At 48.1% G+C, this 18635-nt stretch overlaps 3 protein-coding genes across 3 annotated transcripts; 1 reads left to right on the top strand and 2 right to left on the bottom strand.

The window, feature by feature from the left end:
* Positions 1–80: 80 nt before the first annotated feature.
* Positions 81–1970, bottom strand: EI90DRAFT_3292448 (uncharacterized protein; the record flags this gene model as incomplete). Its single annotated transcript, XM_039067335.1, has 7 exons — positions 1906–1970; positions 1007–1081; positions 582–886; positions 384–454; positions 292–358; positions 200–237; positions 81–145 (listed from the first exon to the last, which is right to left on the bottom strand). Exons 1-7 carry the CDS (start codon positions 1927–1929, stop codon positions 81–83), a joined length of 645 nt encoding a protein of 214 aa, XP_038911068.1. The 5' UTR covers positions 1930–1970.
* Positions 1971–3043: 1073 nt separating this feature from the next.
* Positions 3044–4195, bottom strand: EI90DRAFT_3246484 (DHS-like NAD/FAD-binding domain-containing protein; the record flags this gene model as incomplete). The annotated part of the gene is made up of 4 exons (XM_039066565.1): positions 3044–3468; positions 3534–3652; positions 3706–4019; positions 4073–4195. 4 exons carry the CDS (start codon positions 4193–4195, stop codon positions 3044–3046), a joined length of 981 nt encoding a protein of 326 aa, XP_038911067.1.
* A 480-nt stretch (positions 4196–4675) lies between these two features.
* On the top strand, positions 4676–6518 carry EI90DRAFT_3019981 (P-loop containing nucleoside triphosphate hydrolase protein; the record flags this gene model as incomplete). Its single annotated transcript, XM_039057443.1, has 4 exons — positions 4676–5265; positions 5596–5980; positions 6034–6211; positions 6262–6518. 4 exons carry the CDS (start codon positions 4676–4678, stop codon positions 6516–6518), a joined length of 1410 nt encoding a protein of 469 aa, XP_038911066.1.
* Positions 6519–18635: the final 12117 nt, after the last annotated feature.

The raw sequence follows: 18635 nt of genomic DNA, 5'->3' as shown, positions 1-18635 counted from the left end.
AAATGTGGGAAAGGGAGGAGTAGGGCATTTAGCGAGAACATCGCTAGCATAAACCACCTTACTTCTAACATCACACGCTCTTAAAACCCATCTTCACTCAATTCATTTCCATGCCCCAGTGCATCATCAACGTCCCCCTCTTCATCTGTTGGACCCAAAGCTCAATTGGAATCATTCAGTCTGTAGAGGACACTCTCACCTGCAGAATCGGAATCAAGCATCACCAAAGGGCGGAGTCTATGAAAGGTGGTTAAGAGGACATGTAGATTTGCACAGATAAGTCATAAATACTGTGGGTGACTCCTCCTGGCAGCTGTCCAATCATCTTCATCTTGCAGCTCAAATGTGATGTTCAACACTAACACTCTAGACAGAGAACTCACTTTCAGAATCAGAATCAAGGCATATCACCGATGGAGCTCTCTTTCTCGGCTCTTCCTCTTCCTCTTCAGGGCTGTGTTTGGAGGTCAGCAGGCTTCGATATGTATGGGAGCCAACCATACCTTGATGATCGATCACTATTGGTATCATTAAGTACTGCCAACTGCATGTGAAAGCTGGGAAGCATGCCTGAAACTTACCTAGGTGACCTGTAATCACTATCATCTCCACCCCCACCCCCACCCTCATCGCTAACCTCTCTCCCATACAGTGACAAAGGGGCATTTCCCTTGGGCGATGAACCAGCACCGTTCCCATTTGGCTTCCTCCGCTTGAGAGATTGGGGATGTGGCAGAGAGTTGGGTTGAACCGAATTGGCACGCTTCCTGTTCAGGATTATTGCCTCAGCGGTAATCTCAGGAGCCTTCCCCTTTCCGTTTCTATCCAGATTCGCCAGCCTATCAACTCTAGGGTTGAACTTGTCGAAGCGCTTCTTGAAATGGTTCTGCCATGAAGCGACAGGATGTTTGCTGGTCCAGTGGAGTTCTGCCTTCTATGTGCAGTTCAGCCCAATGGTGGGTTGGGGTGAGATTCAGGGTAAGAGTAAGTAAGCAGCAACACACACATCCTCACACATCCGCTTGAACACTGTCCAAGCAGTCCTGCTGCTGTGTGCATTGCCAGGGATATGTTTGGGGACGTTGCAAGAGGGCTCGCGGCTCTCTATGCCGACTAAGCTCGTGGGCCAAACTCTCCAAATCCTACTTTCTTTACTAAACTCGCTATGCTCTCGATCCTAAAACTCCGTGGTGGGTTCTCCGGGATTTCCGCAAGGTCCGGGCTCAGCGTCCACTACTCACTCGTTGTGAGCTAGACAGCTGCCCTTATTCCTACTGTTGGAATTCCACTCACTCACACCCTCTCTAGCGCGTCCTAGCACCTTAGAGAAAATGGGGAGGGAGAACTTCTATTCCAAAATCCGGTATGTACAGGATATAAGGAACAATTATTTTTAGAAATAATAGATGGGGAATATTGATGCCATATGGCACCTGCATACCTTATTAGGCGAAATAATAAAAAGGGTAACAGTATCAATAAAAGAATATCAATCAATAACTGAAATGATGGCAAAATATGAAAATATAAGAAAATAAGCGATTTCTCAATGGATTTGCGGAATTAAGAGCCTAAATTTGAAATGTAGCCGGAGATAACTCTCACACAGCCAATAAGCATTTTTACCAATTTATTAGACGCCGTGGGAACGAGTGAGGCTGGAATTCTGGGTTGCCGCTTGAGATTCCCACGCCCGCACATGCCCGTGCCTAACTTGCCCAACATGGAACTCCGTCAAATCTCCTCCGATTGGGACGTTCTTGATATCGTCAGAACCGTACGAATTAGGACTATTTTTGGGTACCAAATTCATATCGAGTTGTCGCGTGAATGGAAGTGGTTTCTGAATGTTGGAAGCGGGTATCTGAGCCGGCTCTGTGCGTGGGCGATTATCCCGCCTACAACGTTGATCGCTAGCCATGCAAGCATCCGCTCAACCTGTTCATTGTAGAACGGTTTTGCTTGCTCTCTTCTACACACAAAACTCATCAGGATCTTACACAGAAAATGCAGTTACATATACCAAACCTGCCACTGGAGTTACTCCCGCTAGCCTATCAAAATGAGTGCTACATGTCGAAGGCCATGGAGAAAACCTGTACCTGTTGGGTCTGATCCATAAGGAGGTTGATAATTTGAAGTATAAGTATGAATGAAAAAATTGTGATGGAGATAGACATGTGACCAAAAATTCTTGTCATGACTGATCTTATTATGCCACAACCTTAGATCCCTTCACTGGCCCCTCTACATTCATACAAAACCTATCCCAAAATGAACTATGCCCCGGGCTATGTTTTTTTCAAACAACTTTTCATTTTTGAGACCCATATCTTCATAGATCTCCCCAGCAGACTGGGGGAGAGCCTGACTTCTCCAGGAGATCTTCATGTTGTATTGAAGCATTCAAATCTCACATTTAGACATCCAATTTTGGCCCTCAAGTGTCAAGGTTCCACATCCATTTAAGCTGGATTTCACAATTTTCTGACAAGGGTCTTTTTGTATTGTCACAAGTCCGTGACAGAAATTTCTGTCACATCTTTTATGGAAGTGCAGGGGATCATGTTGGCTACCAATTATTTGCACTCACTTTTGCTATCTCACTTGCTCTTGCTCTTATACTGGGTCACTACACCATACCCACTGTCCACCATTAGCATCCACTATACCCCTCAGGGGATTCCGATGCCAGTGTGTTGTGGTTATTGTTCCCTTTTATGGGAAGCTCCCTTGTTCTAATGGTTTAGCCTTTGTTCCTTTGTGCCACACAGAAATGTATATAAGTGTGGTGTGTAGAGCTGAGTGCAATGTCTAATGATACTGTGATACCATACTCAGGCAAGTTCTTCTTATCATATCCTTGTATTTATGACATATCTACTGATACTGTGATATCATACTCAGAGGTCGGGCTGCAATGCCATGATTATAACAACATTGACATACAATCAGAATGCACACATGAAAATATACATTGTTTACATCAAGATAATAAAGGAAGCATGCACCATGCATCACCACCCTGAGACCCATCCCTTCCTTACAGGCCCTTCCTCATTCTCAGTCCCCGATTGATCCGATCTGACCATGCTTGGACATCCTCCTGAAGCCAAACATCAATATATGGCACCATGCTACGAGGTTGCTCTAAATTGACAAATACAACAAGTGCATCTGAGGTTTGGAGTTCCAACAAGTCAAGATAATTGTAGTCTCTGATGCCATTGGGCAATGCCTGTGGGAGGTCTGTTGGTCGATGCATAGAACGGGTCATTGTTCGCATGAAAGACCGAATTCCTGACAATTTCAGTGATGTCCCCAATATCAAAAACACGCGTGGTGAGGAAGATGCATCTTGGTCCAGTAATAAGCCCTTCTCTTCAGCGACTGGATCACTTTCTGGACCATCTTCTGTGTAGACGATTTGATGGCAAAGCACACCAACATGTCTTTGGCACCTCAGTCCTTCTTTTTTCCGTCTTGCCACTATATGAGAAAGATCGAGAGTGTGGATAAAGGACAGGTAGCACTGAGTTCTTTACCTTCTTCAACACACTCCTTACATTCAGGGAACAAGCCCTTTTTGTATTGTGCAACATGTTGTGCAGTGAGCACACATGATTTAGAACAGATATTACATCTCAGCATACTATGGCATAACAAGCTAAGCATGGGCAGGCAGCATGTTAGGAGAGAACATACCTGAGAGACCCATGCAGGGTTATGTGGACCTGCCTGCCATTGCCGTCAAATAGAGGAAGACCTGCCTTGGAATCAAGATCATCCACATTTTGCATATAAGACCGGCACAACAGTTTGAGCTGAGACAGGTGAACGAGGAGGCTGTGTGCTGTACTGGGTGGGGCTTGCAAGCAAAGCTCTGAGAGTCTCCCTAGTGTCTTGAGCTGTTCTGCTGCTTGTTCAGGTTGCTGCACCCTAGTGCGGAACACATCCCTGTAAGGGATACTGCCATCTTTGTTCTTGGTCTTGTAGAGGCCAGTGGCAGAATGGAAGTCCTGGAGAATGATTAGAGCTCTCCCATGCTACTTCTTTCTTTGCAAAAACAAACCAGGATCCCGGAGGCACATGAAACTCCTGCACCAGTGAGTGTGACAACCCGTTCTGGGAAAGATCGAAGCAGATGGAGGCAAACAATGGCATCAAATGAGCCCTTATCAGATGATTTTATCATATTGTTGCAAGAGGGGTTGGGATGTTGGATACAAAGTGTGAAGGTTTGTTTTTGTTTGTTATGGTAATATTAATAATGTTGATGGTCACATGTCACCAATCGGTTCCGATGACGGAGTGGGGAGGAGAGAAGTGAGGTTTGGGGGATTGTTCCTTACCTCTCCCAGTCAACGTCCCAATGTAGAGGCACTGGACTTGCACCAAGGGTTGTCCACTATTCCGGTTTTACAACCCCACTGATGACGGCGCCCCCGCCCCACCTAGAGTAATCATAGCCACGACCCGTCCCCCGACAACTCAACTCAATCTACCCCAAGCCCAGCAAATACCTGCACAGAGTATGTAGTACCGGAAGGAACCCAGGACATAGTACTCGACTCCGGAACTGACACTGCTGCTGAAGGGGGCCTAGTCGACCACCCAGTGGTTATCCACCCCTCCATAGGGCAGTGCAGCACACCCCAGGACCAACAAGCACATAATGCCTATACCCTCCCAGGCGACTTGGCTACAGAGTCCTGGGGGTCTTCAGCGCACACCTATGCTTCAACGTATCAGACAGAGCCCAAGCAGCCTGGCAAAACACGATGAACTACTCCGTTTTCCCTGCATGCAGAAGGCCAAGGCAGACGCTACTATCTTCATGAAGTGGGCCTTCCCTGGTTTAGCAAACACTCTCGTGGTCATCCCAGCCACAAAATTAAATGACCAGCAAGCAGATGAGCCACTTCCCCGGGGCATAATGATAGCAGGCCTAATGTACAGCAACACGGCCACCCACCTCTCCAATCGGTTCTGGATCTCCAAGGCCTTCAGCTTCGCTGCCTACCCTGCGACAGACTTCACTGCCAATTGGCCAGCCGTCTCAGACAAAAACCTGGTGCAGACCAGCACCCCGGTGGACCAACACCTAGCCAGCAAAGTCCTGAACATGCTGCTATGCCGTGAGACCATTAACTCAGCAGAGGACGGCCTAATCACCATGATTAGACACGGCAACGCCTCTACACACTGGGTCTTCACTGCCAATTCCCCCCCACCCCACCGACGTGTTCCAACACAGACAGTGGGGTAGCCGTGGCTGGAAGTACGGAATGGTATCACCCTTCCATCGCCACAGGTGAACTGCAAGTGCTGCAAGGGTAGAGACCTACCAGCGCCGAACTTACTGCCACCCACAACCACAGACCCTCAACGAGCGGGGATGGCAGATGCGGCCGAGGCGATCAAGCCAATCCAGATCATCTCAACCTCCGGGTAGTGCTGATGAGGCCCCACGATCTGTATCAGAAGAATCAGCCTGACCCAATTTGTGTAGTTAGACTCCAGGAAATGTTCTCGTTCTGACCTTGGATGTATTTACATTCGTAATCAATTCAACATTCGCTCCCGTCCTCCAAGTCAGTCACATCCCTCGGCCCCAAATCACCCTACAGCGCAAAGTCTACATTCTTACAAGCTCCAAGGGCCCCTACAGCATTCAACCACTACACTACAAGATGCCCCCATGTGCAACGACACCTCTTCGTTGGCTTCCAATGGATCATCGGTTTTGGTCTATTGCAACTGGCTCCGACAAGTCGATCTCATCCAGTCTGCACTGAAGGTCAATGATATCAACTTGGAATCTGCAACCTCAGGTGATAGTGTCCATGTCCGAGATAAAACTCTTAACCGTTTCAGTTCCAAGCAGGATCGCAGAGGCAACCCTTGCCACGTGTTGATCATTAGTGGTGTGGGTACAACGGGGCTGAACATCACAACAGCAAACGTTGTTATTTTCGCTGTATGCTTCTTGGCTTCTGACCTTGACAATGGTTCTCTGATACTCACCCATAGGATCAACTTTGGAGCTCCCAAGATGAGCGTCAGGTCATAGGCCGTGTGCAACGGAAAGGGCAAACCAAGAAGGTCACAGTAGTCTGGCTGCTGGCAGATGGTACCACAGATACTTTACTGTATCAGTTTGCCCAGGGAAAGGCAAGGCAGAGTGAAACATTTGTTTCCAAAGCTAAAGGTACATCCCTATCGAGGTCTTCAGCCATTTTATACTGACATACTGCCCAGCATTTTTGGCATTGAACAACGACGAAGATAGTGATGGGGATACAAGTGACAGCGGCGTTGACGATCGCTCTCCTTCCATTGTGCAAGTGAAAGGGAAAGGGACAAGCCACAAGAGGAAGAGAAGCAACAATGTTGCTGACAAAGGAAAGAAGCAGAAAACAAAGGGGGGTTTCAAGGGAAAAGAAGTTGCCGCCCCCCCAGCGCTTTCCCCAATCCTCTACCATCATCTTCAAAGGGAGAAGTCCCACTCCCTTTAGATGCTGGCAGAAGTAGCCCCACCGACGATGGCTCCCTGGATCTGTCTGGAGATGTGCCTCCAAGGTTCCCATCTTCCTCGTCAGCCACTGATTTCAACCACATTTTTGGTAACACCGACGCCACGATGTCAACATCTGTGACTGGTTTATCTCCCATTTCATCTGCCCCTAGCTCCCCTGGACTCTTTGCTTCAACCCTGCCTTCCTCAGGGTCCTCAAGCAACCAAGTGGAGGGTTCAAGACCTTCAAGTAATCCATATCATCGACGGAAACTTGAGACGGTGCCTTCTGACAGTGATGAAGATGGAGAAGAGTTGAACCCCAAACCCTACATCTCACTGACACAGCCAAATAGACCTCGACGACGTTGAAACTGGGCTAAACGTGCATGGCCACTTGGAGGGAATGGATGGTGGAGCAGTGGTGACTTTCGTGTTTATTTCTTGTTGTACACCATTGCATTTACATTTGTATGGCTTGGGCTTGGGTAAAGGGTATACCCTAACCCACTGCCAAATATAAGTTGATGCAGCCTACGATCTTGACAGCCAGAGGATTGAGGAGTCAACGAGGCCGGCACCCCAACCAGCCTTACACTGCTACTTGGATGGGCATGGTTGCATTGAATTCCTGTATTTTTCCACTTCCACAATATATATGATTCATTTCTGTAAGCATGTGGTTAGGATCGTGCTATTTGTACCTTATATACATACCATCACCATACTTGCTCATTTCTCGACGGTTTTCCTTCAGGTGACCGTCTTTATCAATTAATAATTCTCCTGACTGCTTTGTCTTGTAATTCTTAAGCACCGTATATTCTTGTTGACTTTATATATTTGGGTGCCCTACAACGTTGTGGTTGTGCTGTGACACATTGTGTGACAGAAATTTCCGTCACAGTCACTTGAACATGCCATTGCTTCTCTATTGCACATTCAGAATGGAAGGCTTGCATCACCATCACTTTGAATGTAAAGGTGATTGTGGTCAATAGCCCAGCATGTATTGATGCTGCAAGGGCCATGTTTAGTGAAAGATGATTCCACCAACATAATCGTCGGGATAACCTATCAAACCAACCATGGGGTGAACCCCATCATTCGAGGCGACTTCTATGGGTTCAAACCAGTCGTCCAGCATAGTGCCTCGTCATACTGGCCTGTCAACGTTTCAAAAGACATGGAAGAGGAAGCGATGAAAAAGTGGACCTTCGATATACGGAAACGCAATGACAGACACTTGACGATGCTACAGAAACTATTGCTATCATTGCCCAAAAACAACCCACCTTGGAGTAATGTGCTCGTAACACCTCACCATGCAGTTCAAATGCAATGGAACGATCAATCACTACGATGACATTGCCCGATATTTGTATCGTTTCCCCCTGCCTGCCTATCAGTCAGACTGGATTCTGAGCATTTTGTCTTAATCACTTACACACTTTCATGTACCCTAGCGTAATATGCTAGGTAACTAGTTTCAATGCTATTAGTTCAACAACGTGCCCACTCTCTTCCTGTCACGAACTACTCAAGCTCTTATAGCTCCTTCGAAAGTGCCTTGATCAGACTTCGACCGAGTTTCGATCGAATTACGAGCTCCCTTTGATTCGCTTGTATCTGTATCTTGAACTCACTCCCAACTCATTCCAACTCATCGCACTTACCCCAAACCCTCATCTCGAACGCCACCCAGCAAATGCCAAATCCCTATCAACTCCCCCGACTCTTTCTGCGGCCAATCCATTCCAGCGCTGCGAGCTGGCTTCGAATGCTCCCCACGCCCACCTCAAATGCCTACCAAAAACACATCAACGCTGCCCAACTTGCGGTTCGAAATGACCTAGCGATTTATAGGTAAAAAAAGGTAGCTGGGTCGGGGTAGGGGCAAGGGTCGGACCCTTCCAAAGGTATATTTTTGTTGTAGCACAGCTCAACAACATAGGTCAATATACAAGAAATATTTATTCTGTTCGCGAACACAAATACAACATATGAATCATTATTGTCCAAATCGTACTTATGTTCGCGAACATAAGTACGACCTGTGCCAGTACACCAACCTTATAATAATTAAGGGCCTAGAGATGGTTCAGTTGGGTCCAATCATCATGAGGGTTGGGTTGGGTTGGCTGATGGACAATTTCTCATCAGGGCAAACATCATCAATCCCACCTTCCAGACTAAATGAGGCGGTGCAGAGCCCCAATCTTGCTTGTGCCCAAATTTGCTTACATTGGCTACCAGAAATGGCTGCTGTGCAGCCCTGACCTTGCTTGTGATAAGGCTTTTGCATGTGAGGTTAGTGGAACCGGAATGTTTTCTGCCAACATCATCAATCTTTCCATCAAACTGGTAATGTCTTTCTGCACCATATTATGCCAAGGTTCTTTCTACTAGAGTGCTCGCACTTTGCTGGACTCTGCACTGCTTACTTATTTCCTTCAGTTACCGGGTATATTGTGAGACAGCGATGTAAACTTTTTTATTTGACCAAGAGATCAGTTTCAACATACAAGAATATGAAGTCAAAAAAAAAAGTCACCCCAGTGTTCGAAAGGAGTGAAGTATTTGAAGTATGATCGGGATGAATTTCTTGAATGATGCAAGTCTCATTGGTGGCAAGACGTTGCACATCCTCTTCAGATTGACTGCATGTGGTGCAAAGATGCTGAGTGCCAAAAAGATTGAAGAATTGGCATGATTTTGGTGGGGCAAGGAATACTTGATTATTGATGAGTATTCAATGGTGTTGCAGACATTATTTGCACAAATCTCAAGCATTCTGGAATTGGTACGAAGGCACAACTATCCAGATGAAATGAGCACAAAGGCATGGGGAGGGTTGAATGTTATCATATTTGTGGTGATTTTCACTAGTTCAAACCTGTGGGACAAAGCCGAGGCACTCCACTATACTGGAACTTGAAGAAAAACAAACATGGTGGAAGAGGCTATTGGGAGTGAGCTCTATGCCCAATTCAGCATGGTAGTTTGTCTCACACAGCAAATGCAGGTGCAAGATGAAGTATGGACCGAATTTCTGTGATACTGCTGACATGGCAAGTGCGAACAGAGGCACTTGACAATAACTCTTGGTGAGTTGAGGAAGCGAGATGAGGAAAGAAGAAAGGGAGGAGGGATGGTCAGGAGTGATCTTGGTTACTGTCATATCCGTTCAATCCTGACCTCCGCTCTGGGCTCCCAGAACTCTGAAACTGACTCTGGAGCCCCACTTCCCTTCCATCACCTTCTTCTTGCCGACTCACAAGAGGTTATCCCACCTCCAGCTCCGACACCATGTTTGGTCCAACTCCGGACCATCCGGGGTCCGACCTCAACCTCAACACCTCCCAGATGAGTATGCAACTATGCTCCTGACTCCGGACCTCTGCTCTGGATCCCATTCACATCTCCATCTTGGAACTCTGGTCTTAGGACTTTGACCCCACCTCCACTTATACTCATTGTATTGGTTAGCCGATTCCATTTATTTACCTTTGCCAATATTCCGGAGTTTTACTTCCGAGTTCAGACTTTCCGGACTTACTTCCAACCTTGCAACTATTGCATTGTCCCATTCAATTCCGCTATTCTCCCTCATTCCTATTTGGGCTGCTGCTCCCTTTCTATTCAGTCAGCTAGCCATTCCCGACTCCCAACCTCCTTCCTTCCTCCTTGGGCCTTGGCCCTTCACTCCTCCTTTGGGAGACACCATTGAGTCAAACTCTTGACCCTCAGTGTGTTCCCCCTTCCAGCTCCCTTTGTCTGCTTCCAGCCCACCCTTGTTCCTTTTGATTCCGGACCCCTCTGCCAGAGACCAGATTGAGACAAAGGAATGGCGGAGGGCTTCGGCCTCAGCGACTTATGCCAGGAGCGCTGTGCCAAGTAACACGTCCGTGCCCTAACTTACTAACTGGCAACCAGAACTAAAAGGGGGTAAACTCTAGTCGATTTTATTACTGAGGTGTAACCTATGTACAAGTTGAGTATATATATAGTTACAATGAGGGCGGGCCCGTAAATGGTGGGGCCGAGTGGAGTGGAGCTAATGGGGTTGAACATTAGCCGATTGAATATTACCAACAAGTCAGGTTACAGGGTTAGTGGAATGGTAGGCGATAACCCAGAAATAGAAAGGAGGGATAGGCCCAAAGGTGGGCTTGCAGGGCAAGCGAGTGTATTGCCCAGCAGAGGCGGGAGTGCACTAGTGGATGTCAGAGCTGTCTGGAAGCCTTTGGGGCTCCGTACTTAGGGAGGCATAGGTAATAAATTGAAAAGAGGGGGTGGTGACCATCGAGGGATACCGAGGTGATTGTGGAATACGGGAGCTCCGAGGTTAGTGAAGAAGGAGCGGAGGTAGTCCGGAGAGATCGGAGGTAGTGGAAGTCGATAGCTGTGGATGGATATGACACCCTCCTTATATACAATGTACCTAGTAACTTGTAACCTCAGTCCGAAATCGACTGGAATTCCCCCCCAAGAGACTTTCCCTCTGCTAGATCCGAAATTAGGGACCCCCAGGACAACCAGCAATGGCACAGCGCTCCGCCTGAGTCGCTGAGGCCGAGGTCCTTCCATGCTAAGTCTCTGATTCCATTCCGGAGTCGCCCGAATCCCCGCATTCTAACAGTTCGCATAGCGAACGTGCCGGCATCATGGGAAAGTGGACCTCAGAGTATTCACAATCTCCAAGATCGTGATATGACATCGTCCATCGAGCACTGGGGGGAAAGCTGAGTGATGAAGTCCTGTAGGGTACAGATTCCATAGGATGATATACATGTCAAGAGTCTTTGACTCACGACCTCGAGTTCTCACAGCCAGGACTGCTAGAGGACTCGACATAACCAGACTTATAAGACATGTTGTGAGTTGTACAGTCACACAGGTTCAGTTGAGTCACAGGAAAGGGTTGTTACAGAAGACGACACACAAGACAGTTGTAGAGAGTAGTAGTTAGTTAGCGGGAACTGCCTTCAGCGGTTTCCATACAAGATGCATGACTATCTACAAATGGAAAGGTCGTGGGAAATCCCGCAAAACACAAGTAACCTCCGCCAGCACCAAAACCCCAATGGGGAAAGCTTTTCACGAGGGGGGGAAAGGGGTAGAACGAGTAAGGAGGGTAGGGTATTGGGATAGAGGGCGAAAGGGAGAAAGAGGGGGAGCGATAGAGAGGAGAAGTCTTTGACTATGCGACAGATATGGTCGTTGGAGACTCCATATCTGTAACACAGTCAGTCATGTAGTTCTGGGTGCTAATCCAGACCTGGTCGCCTTCTTGGTATGTAGGAGCTGCTCCATGATTGCGGTCATAGTAGCGGGCCATCTCATCTGCCACATGCTCCAGCACTGCCTTCACCTCCTCTTGCATTTTCATCATTCTTGAGGAGAACGCATCTGTGGCTTCCACCTCAGACATGCGTGTGGGCTCTGTCCCCATCCTAGGGTGTTTCCCCCTGTCAAGCTCGAAGGGGGTTTGGTGGGTAGCGGAGTGGATGCAGTTCTTGTAGGTGAACTCTGCTAGCAGGAGCCAGTCTGCCCAGTCATCTTGGTGGCGGTTGACAAATACTTGAAGGTAGGCTTCTGTCTCCTGGTTTACCCATTCAGTCTGTCTGTCTGTCTGGGGGTGGTAGGGTGCTGAGGGGGTGAGCTTGACTCCAAGGAGGTCTGCGAGTTCCTTCAAGAAATGGGAAATGAAGGCACTGTCATATCCATACATACCTGATCCTGATCCGACTCCTGGACCCTCCACTTCACCACCTCCAGAGTCCTACCCTACCTCCATCTGCCCCCATATCCATCTTTGGGCAGGACATCACTCCTCTCACTCCTCCCATCACCCCACATCACTCCTCCTCCCTTCTGTCCCTCTCCTACCCTATCCCCGTCTGCTCCGATATCCACCTTTGGACCTGACATCACTCCTCTCCTCATTCCTCTTCTGCCAAGTTACGACCTTCTGCCACTGTCCCATACCTCATACTCAGACACCACTTGTACCTTTGCTCTGAGATTCCATCATGGTTCCAACCTCGGACTCTGACTCCACCTCAGCTTAAGTCCATTGCATTGGTGACCTCATTCTACATTAAACCATTGCCAATATTCCTCAGACTTCCAACTCCACCTCTGTAAGCTCCATAAGCTCTGAGCTTCACAGACCGTTCTCAGCACTTTCGCTGCTTGTACTGTGTCTTTGGCACTTTCCCCTCTTCCCTATTTGGACTACTGCTTCTTTCCATTTAGCCAGTTAGTCATCAAACCCCACTTCACCTCATCCTCTTGCCCCTCTGGGCTTCACCCTTCCTACCTCCTTTTGGATGTGCCATCAAGTCTAACCCATGACCCTCGGCACCGCTCCACTTCCATTATTTCCTTGTCTCCATTCGGACACCTTTGTTCCGATTCTGACCCCCTTCGATTTCCTTGTGCTTTCATCTCCCCATTACATACAGGCACTTGTACATACTCATTTTGGACCCTCAGTCTAAAATCGACTAGAAATGCCCCCTAGAGACTTCCTGCTCGCCACTTCTGAAATTATCGACCAAATGGACAAACAGCAATGGCACAGCGCTCCCCTTGAGTCGCTGAGGCCAAGGTCCCTCCTTGCTAAGTCTCTGGTTCCACTCTGGAATCGTCCACCCCCGCTCAGTTCTAACAGGCACTTCCTCTATCACTGAGGATTTCTTCAGGTAGGCCATGGTGCCTCCAGACATGTTTGAGGAAAAGCTGCGCAATTCCCGCTGAGTCCACCATTGTCACTGTGGGGACTGCATGGATGCACTTGGACAGGTGGTCCACTATGACAAGAATGGTGTTGTAGCCCTTTGACTCGGGGAGCTCCCCTACCATGTTTACAGAGATCACTTGCCAGCGGCAGGTGGGGACCTTGTTCTGGATGAGCTTTCTGACCTTGCAGGAGGGGAAGGACTTGATGTGGTTACAGGTGTTGCACCCGAACACGTACCATCCTACATACTCTGCCATCCAGGGCCACCAGTAGTTGTGGGAGACGAGTTCCAGGGTCTTCCATTGCCCTGGGTGCCCTGTTGCCCACACGTCATGGTGTAACCACACCAGGTCGTGGTGGATGTCAGAGACCGGGTTGAGACGAGGGAGTGTCTCCATGGTGGAGGGCTTCAGCCTCAGCAACTTGTGCCAGGAGCGTTGTGCCAAGTAACATGTCCGTGCCCTAACTTTACTAAACTGGCAACCAGAACTGAAGGGGGATAAACTCTAGTCGATTTTATTACTGAGGTGTAACCTATGTACAAGTTGAGTATATATAGTTACAACGAGGGCGGGGCTGTAAATGGCGGAACCAAGCGGAGCGGAGCTAACGGGGTTAGACATTAGCCGATTGAATATTACCAACGAGTCAGGTTACGGGGTTAATGGAAAGGCAGGCGATAACCCAGAAACGGAAAGGAGGGATAGGCCCGAAGGTGGGCTTTGCAAGGGCAAGCAAGTGTATTGCCCAGCGGAGGTGGGAGTGCGCTAGTGGACATCGGAGCTGTCCCGAAGCCTTCGGGGCTCTGTACTTAGGGAGGCATAGGTAATAAATTGAAAGGAGGGGGTGGTGACCATCAAGGGGTACCGAGGGGATTGCAGAATACGGGAGTTCTGAGGTTAGTGAAGAAGGAGTGGAAGTAGACTGGAGGGATCGGAGGGATCGGAAGTCGATGGCTGGGGATGGATATGACAGTGGAGTTGTGGGTCCTTGGGGATGTATATCCTCCCCCTGTATATGATCAGCTCTCCTTGTTTCTCCCATTCATCTGACCTGACCATCCCTTCTTCTCCCTCTATGGAGATTGCCTCCATTGCATGGGTCTCAAACCAAGTTGGTTGGAGGATGCGCTTTCCGATACTCACCTTCGGTCTTGGCAACACACCCCTCCTCTTACCTCTCCGACCCCTTCTCCGTCCGTTCCGATACTCATCTCGGACCGAACATCGCCCTACTCGCCACCCTTCCTACAACTCCGCTCCCCCCTCACAACACCTCCACCCTCCCGTCATCCCCTACACTTCTCCGTCCGTTCCGATATCCACCTTCGGACCTGACTACTCTTCCTTACCTGTCCCCTCTCTCCTTCTTCCGTCACTCCTCCGCCACCCTTCCGCCAAGTTACGACCGTCCACCGCTGCTCCGTACTTCACACTCGGACACCGTTCGTACCTTACTCCGAGCCTCCGTCATAGTCCATACCTCGGACTTTGACTCCACCTCGGTCTTAGTCCATTGCATTGGTGACCTCATACTACGTGAACACCATTGCCAATATTCCTCGGACTTCCAACCCCGCCTCCGTAACCTCCGTAAGCTCCGCAACCCCCGAGCTTCGCGGACCGCCTCCGGCACTCTCGCCGTTTGTAATGTATTTCTCGCAATTCCCCCTCATCCCTATTTGGACTACTGCTTCTTTCTATTCTAGCCAGTTAGTCATCACCCCCACTTCCCCTCATCCTCCTGCCCCTCTGGGCCTCGCCCACTCTACCTCCTTTCGGATGTATCACAGGTCTTGCCCTATGACCTTCGGTACCGCTCCGCTCCCTCTAACCCTTTGTTCCCGTTCGGACGTCTTCGTTCCGATTCGGTCACCCTTTGTTCTCCTTGTGCTTTTGCCCCTTCCTTATATATATATCGGCGCTTGTACATACTCGTCTGGTTTCAGTCCGAAATCGACCTGAAATGCCCCCAAGAGACTTCCTGCTCACCTACTGTGAAATTAAGGACCAAATGGACAAACAGCAATGGCACAGCGCTCCGCTTGAGTTGCTGAGGCCAAGGTCCCTCCACGCTAAGTCTCCGATTCCACTCCGGAGTCGTCCGTTTCCGCCCATCTCTAACAAGGAGCGTCAGCCCCTTGTTGCCATCCTTGCCCCTCAGGTGATCAGTGCGGTGCGAGAGCGTGTCAGGTTTCCCCATGAGCTTTCCTGGGTGGTGGATGAGGGTAAAGTGGAACTGGGAGAGGAAAAGTGTCCAATGTGCTTGGCACCGGTTCAGGCTCTGTGCGGTGCAGAAGTATCCCAGGTTACAGTGGTGGGTGTAGACATTGACCTTCTCTTCTGCTCCTTGCAGGAAGTGCTGCTATTCCTCAAGGGCATGCACTATTGCAAGCATCTCCTTGTCATACACCTTGTAGTTGAATTCCACATCTGTGAAGCTTTTTTACATGAAGGCCACAGGTGGAATTCTCCATCTGTCTGGAGCTGAGAAAGGACTGCACCAATTGCGAAGTTGGAAGCATCGCATTCAAGTTTGAAGCAGCCTTGGTCAGCAGGGAAAGCGAGGATGGGGGCGGAGGTGATGGCATCCTTGAGGGTGCGGAATGCGTGGTCTTTGTCTGGTCCCCAGACCCATGCCTTTGTCTTATGGGTCAATGCATGAAGGGGGTGGGCCATCTCAGAGAAGTCCTTGATGAACCAGCAATAGAAGTTGACAAACCCCAGGAAGGACTGTACCTCTTTGACCTTGGTCAGGGTTGGCCAGTCAAGGACTCCACGGATTTTCACAGGATCCATCATGATGCTTCCCTCAGCAATGATGAGGCTGAGATATTTGATTCAGGTCTGCTCAAACTTGCACTTCTCCTGCTTCAGGAAGAGCTTTCTCTTTTGCAGCATTTCCAGAACCTTGCAGACAACCTTGCGGTACTCTTCCAGGGTAGCTGTGAAGATCAGGATGTCATCCATGTTACAGATGATGTCCTGGTCAATGAAGTCTCAGAGTATGTTGTTCATCATGGTTTGGACCCTTGCTGGGGAGTTGCATAGGCCAAAGAACATGATGGTAGGCTCAAACAACCCCCAGTTGGTCAAGAATGCTGCTTTCCATTCATCACCATCCTTAATGTGGTGAAGGAGTGGAGCTGGATCACCTTATGTAACCAGTTTCCTATGTCCAATAATGATATTAGAGTTTGTGCTGATTTGCTTACTGACCATGTTTTGGTTGCCAAATATATAATTGTTCACTGTCTAAACAACAATAAACACCCCCCAACGGTCTCACCTGATGTATAGATTGTCTACAGATAAATTCTATATTGACTTTACTATAATTTCTAGTCAATATTACACCTAAATATACCACTTTCAGTAGGACATGATTTTCCTGATAATTTACTGAAGAAAAACTACTAATAAAATAATTCTGCAATAAATGTTACTCAATACAGGAGTGACCAAACTGCTCTTTGTATCGCTTAGAGTGCATGCTAGTTATCTAGCAGGCTCAGGATCGCTCACTTTTCTCCTGTGGTGTGATAACCAAGTATTACTGAGAGATTATTCAATTTAAATTCTCACTAATTCTCACTATGACACTTTTATTCCGCTGTGTCCAACTGACGCTAACTCACACTTAGAGTGATGTGTTAGTTTTATATTAGCTAACAACTAATATTTGCTTTTATCTTTTGGAGCAAACAAACCAACCACTGGTGAGGAGAATTAAACTTATATTTCTACCTGAGGTTTGAGAGGGGCAGAAGTGGCAGCCTTTTATGATTTTTCCACACCATGCACTAGTTACATGTGTATTATAGATAGTTCTAGAATGATATAGGGGCTTGGGCTGTGTAAGCTTAATAATGGACTTAGGACATGACTTAGCAATAAGTAATTCAGTTCTTTGTCTTTCAAGCCGATCTCAGTGGGGCCTTGCAGTGCTAAAGCTATGCTTTACACTGCCTTAATTATGAATGCTTATCTTTAGAAATGACTCAGCTCTAAAGGAATTTTCTAGACTGTGCTCTAATTCACCCCTTTTTGTGAAGCTGCATCTGTTAGAACTGGGTGAGGGCGGACGATTCTGGAGGGGAACTGGAGACTTGGAGACTTAGCAAAGAGGGACCTTGGCCTCAGCGACTCATGCGGAGCACTGTGCCATTGCTGTTTGTCCATTTGGTCCTTAATTTCAGAAGCAGTGAGCAGGAAGTCTCTGGGGGGCATTTCTGGTCGATTTTAGACTGAAGGCCCAAAATGAGTATGTACAAGCGCCTGTATATAATGGAGAGATGAAAGCACAAGGAAATCAAAGGGGGTCCAAATTGGAACAAAGGTGTCCGAACGGAGACAAAGGGGTGATGGAAATGGAGCGGTACCGAAGGTCATGGGTTAGACCCTGTGGTACATCCCAAAGGAGATAGGGAGGGCGAAGCCCAGAGGGGCAGGAGGATGAGGTGAAGTGGGGATGATGACTAACTGGCTAAAATGGAAGGAAGCAGTAGTCCAAATAAGGATGAGGGGAAATCGTGAAAGATACATTACAAGCGGCGAAAGTGCCGAGTATGGTCTGTGGAGCTTGGAGGTTGCAGAGCTAACAGAGGTTGCAGAGGTGGGGTTGAAAATATGAGGAATATTGGCAATGGTGTTTACATGGAATGAGGTCACCAATGCAATGGACTTAAGCCAAGGTGGAGTCAAAGTCCGAGTTCAGGAGCATGATGGAGTCTCCGAGCAAGGTATGGGTGGTGTCCGAGTACGAGGTATGGGACGGCGGCGGAAGGTTGTAACTTGGCGGAGGTTTGGTGGAAGAGGGTCAGAGGGAGGAGTGTGCTGAGAAGAGTGGGAGGAGGAATGGTGTCAGGTCCAAAGGTGGATATCGGAGTGGATGGAGGTGATGTGAGGAGTGAGGAGGAGGTGTGATGTTTGGTTCGAAGGTGGATATTGGAGTGGACGGAGGTAGGGTAGGACTCCGGAGGTGGTGAAGCAGAGGGTCCGGAGTCGGATCGGGATCTGGTATGTACCGATATGACAAATGTTCTAGAGCCTTCCCAATTAATTAAAAGATCTGTGGACTTCTGAATCACTTTATGGTTATGATCAGGGATCCATATCATCAATCATTCCTTTGTTCCGATTTATTTGAGCTCAAAATCAAAAAGTTTTGATGAATCATGGGAAAATATACAAGCTCTGGTGTTTTAGCATTTTATCCTCTACTGATGCGATCAAAAAGTGTCTGTCCACACTGGGGAATACTCTGCCATATGGTATTCGGTCCGCCAGACTTCCGGGCACCAATATACTCCCCTTGAGTCACATTACTTTTTGTAAGAATTAGCAAATAAATATATGTGAATTATAAGGT

The sequence above is a fragment of the Cantharellus anzutake genome (genome assembly GCF_015039405.1).
Source record: "Cantharellus anzutake strain C23 chromosome Unknown EI90scaffold_68, whole genome shotgun sequence".
NCBI lineage: Eukaryota > Fungi > Basidiomycota > Agaricomycetes > Cantharellales > Hydnaceae > Cantharellus > Cantharellus anzutake.
This window is presented reverse-complemented; position numbering and strand designations above follow the sequence as displayed.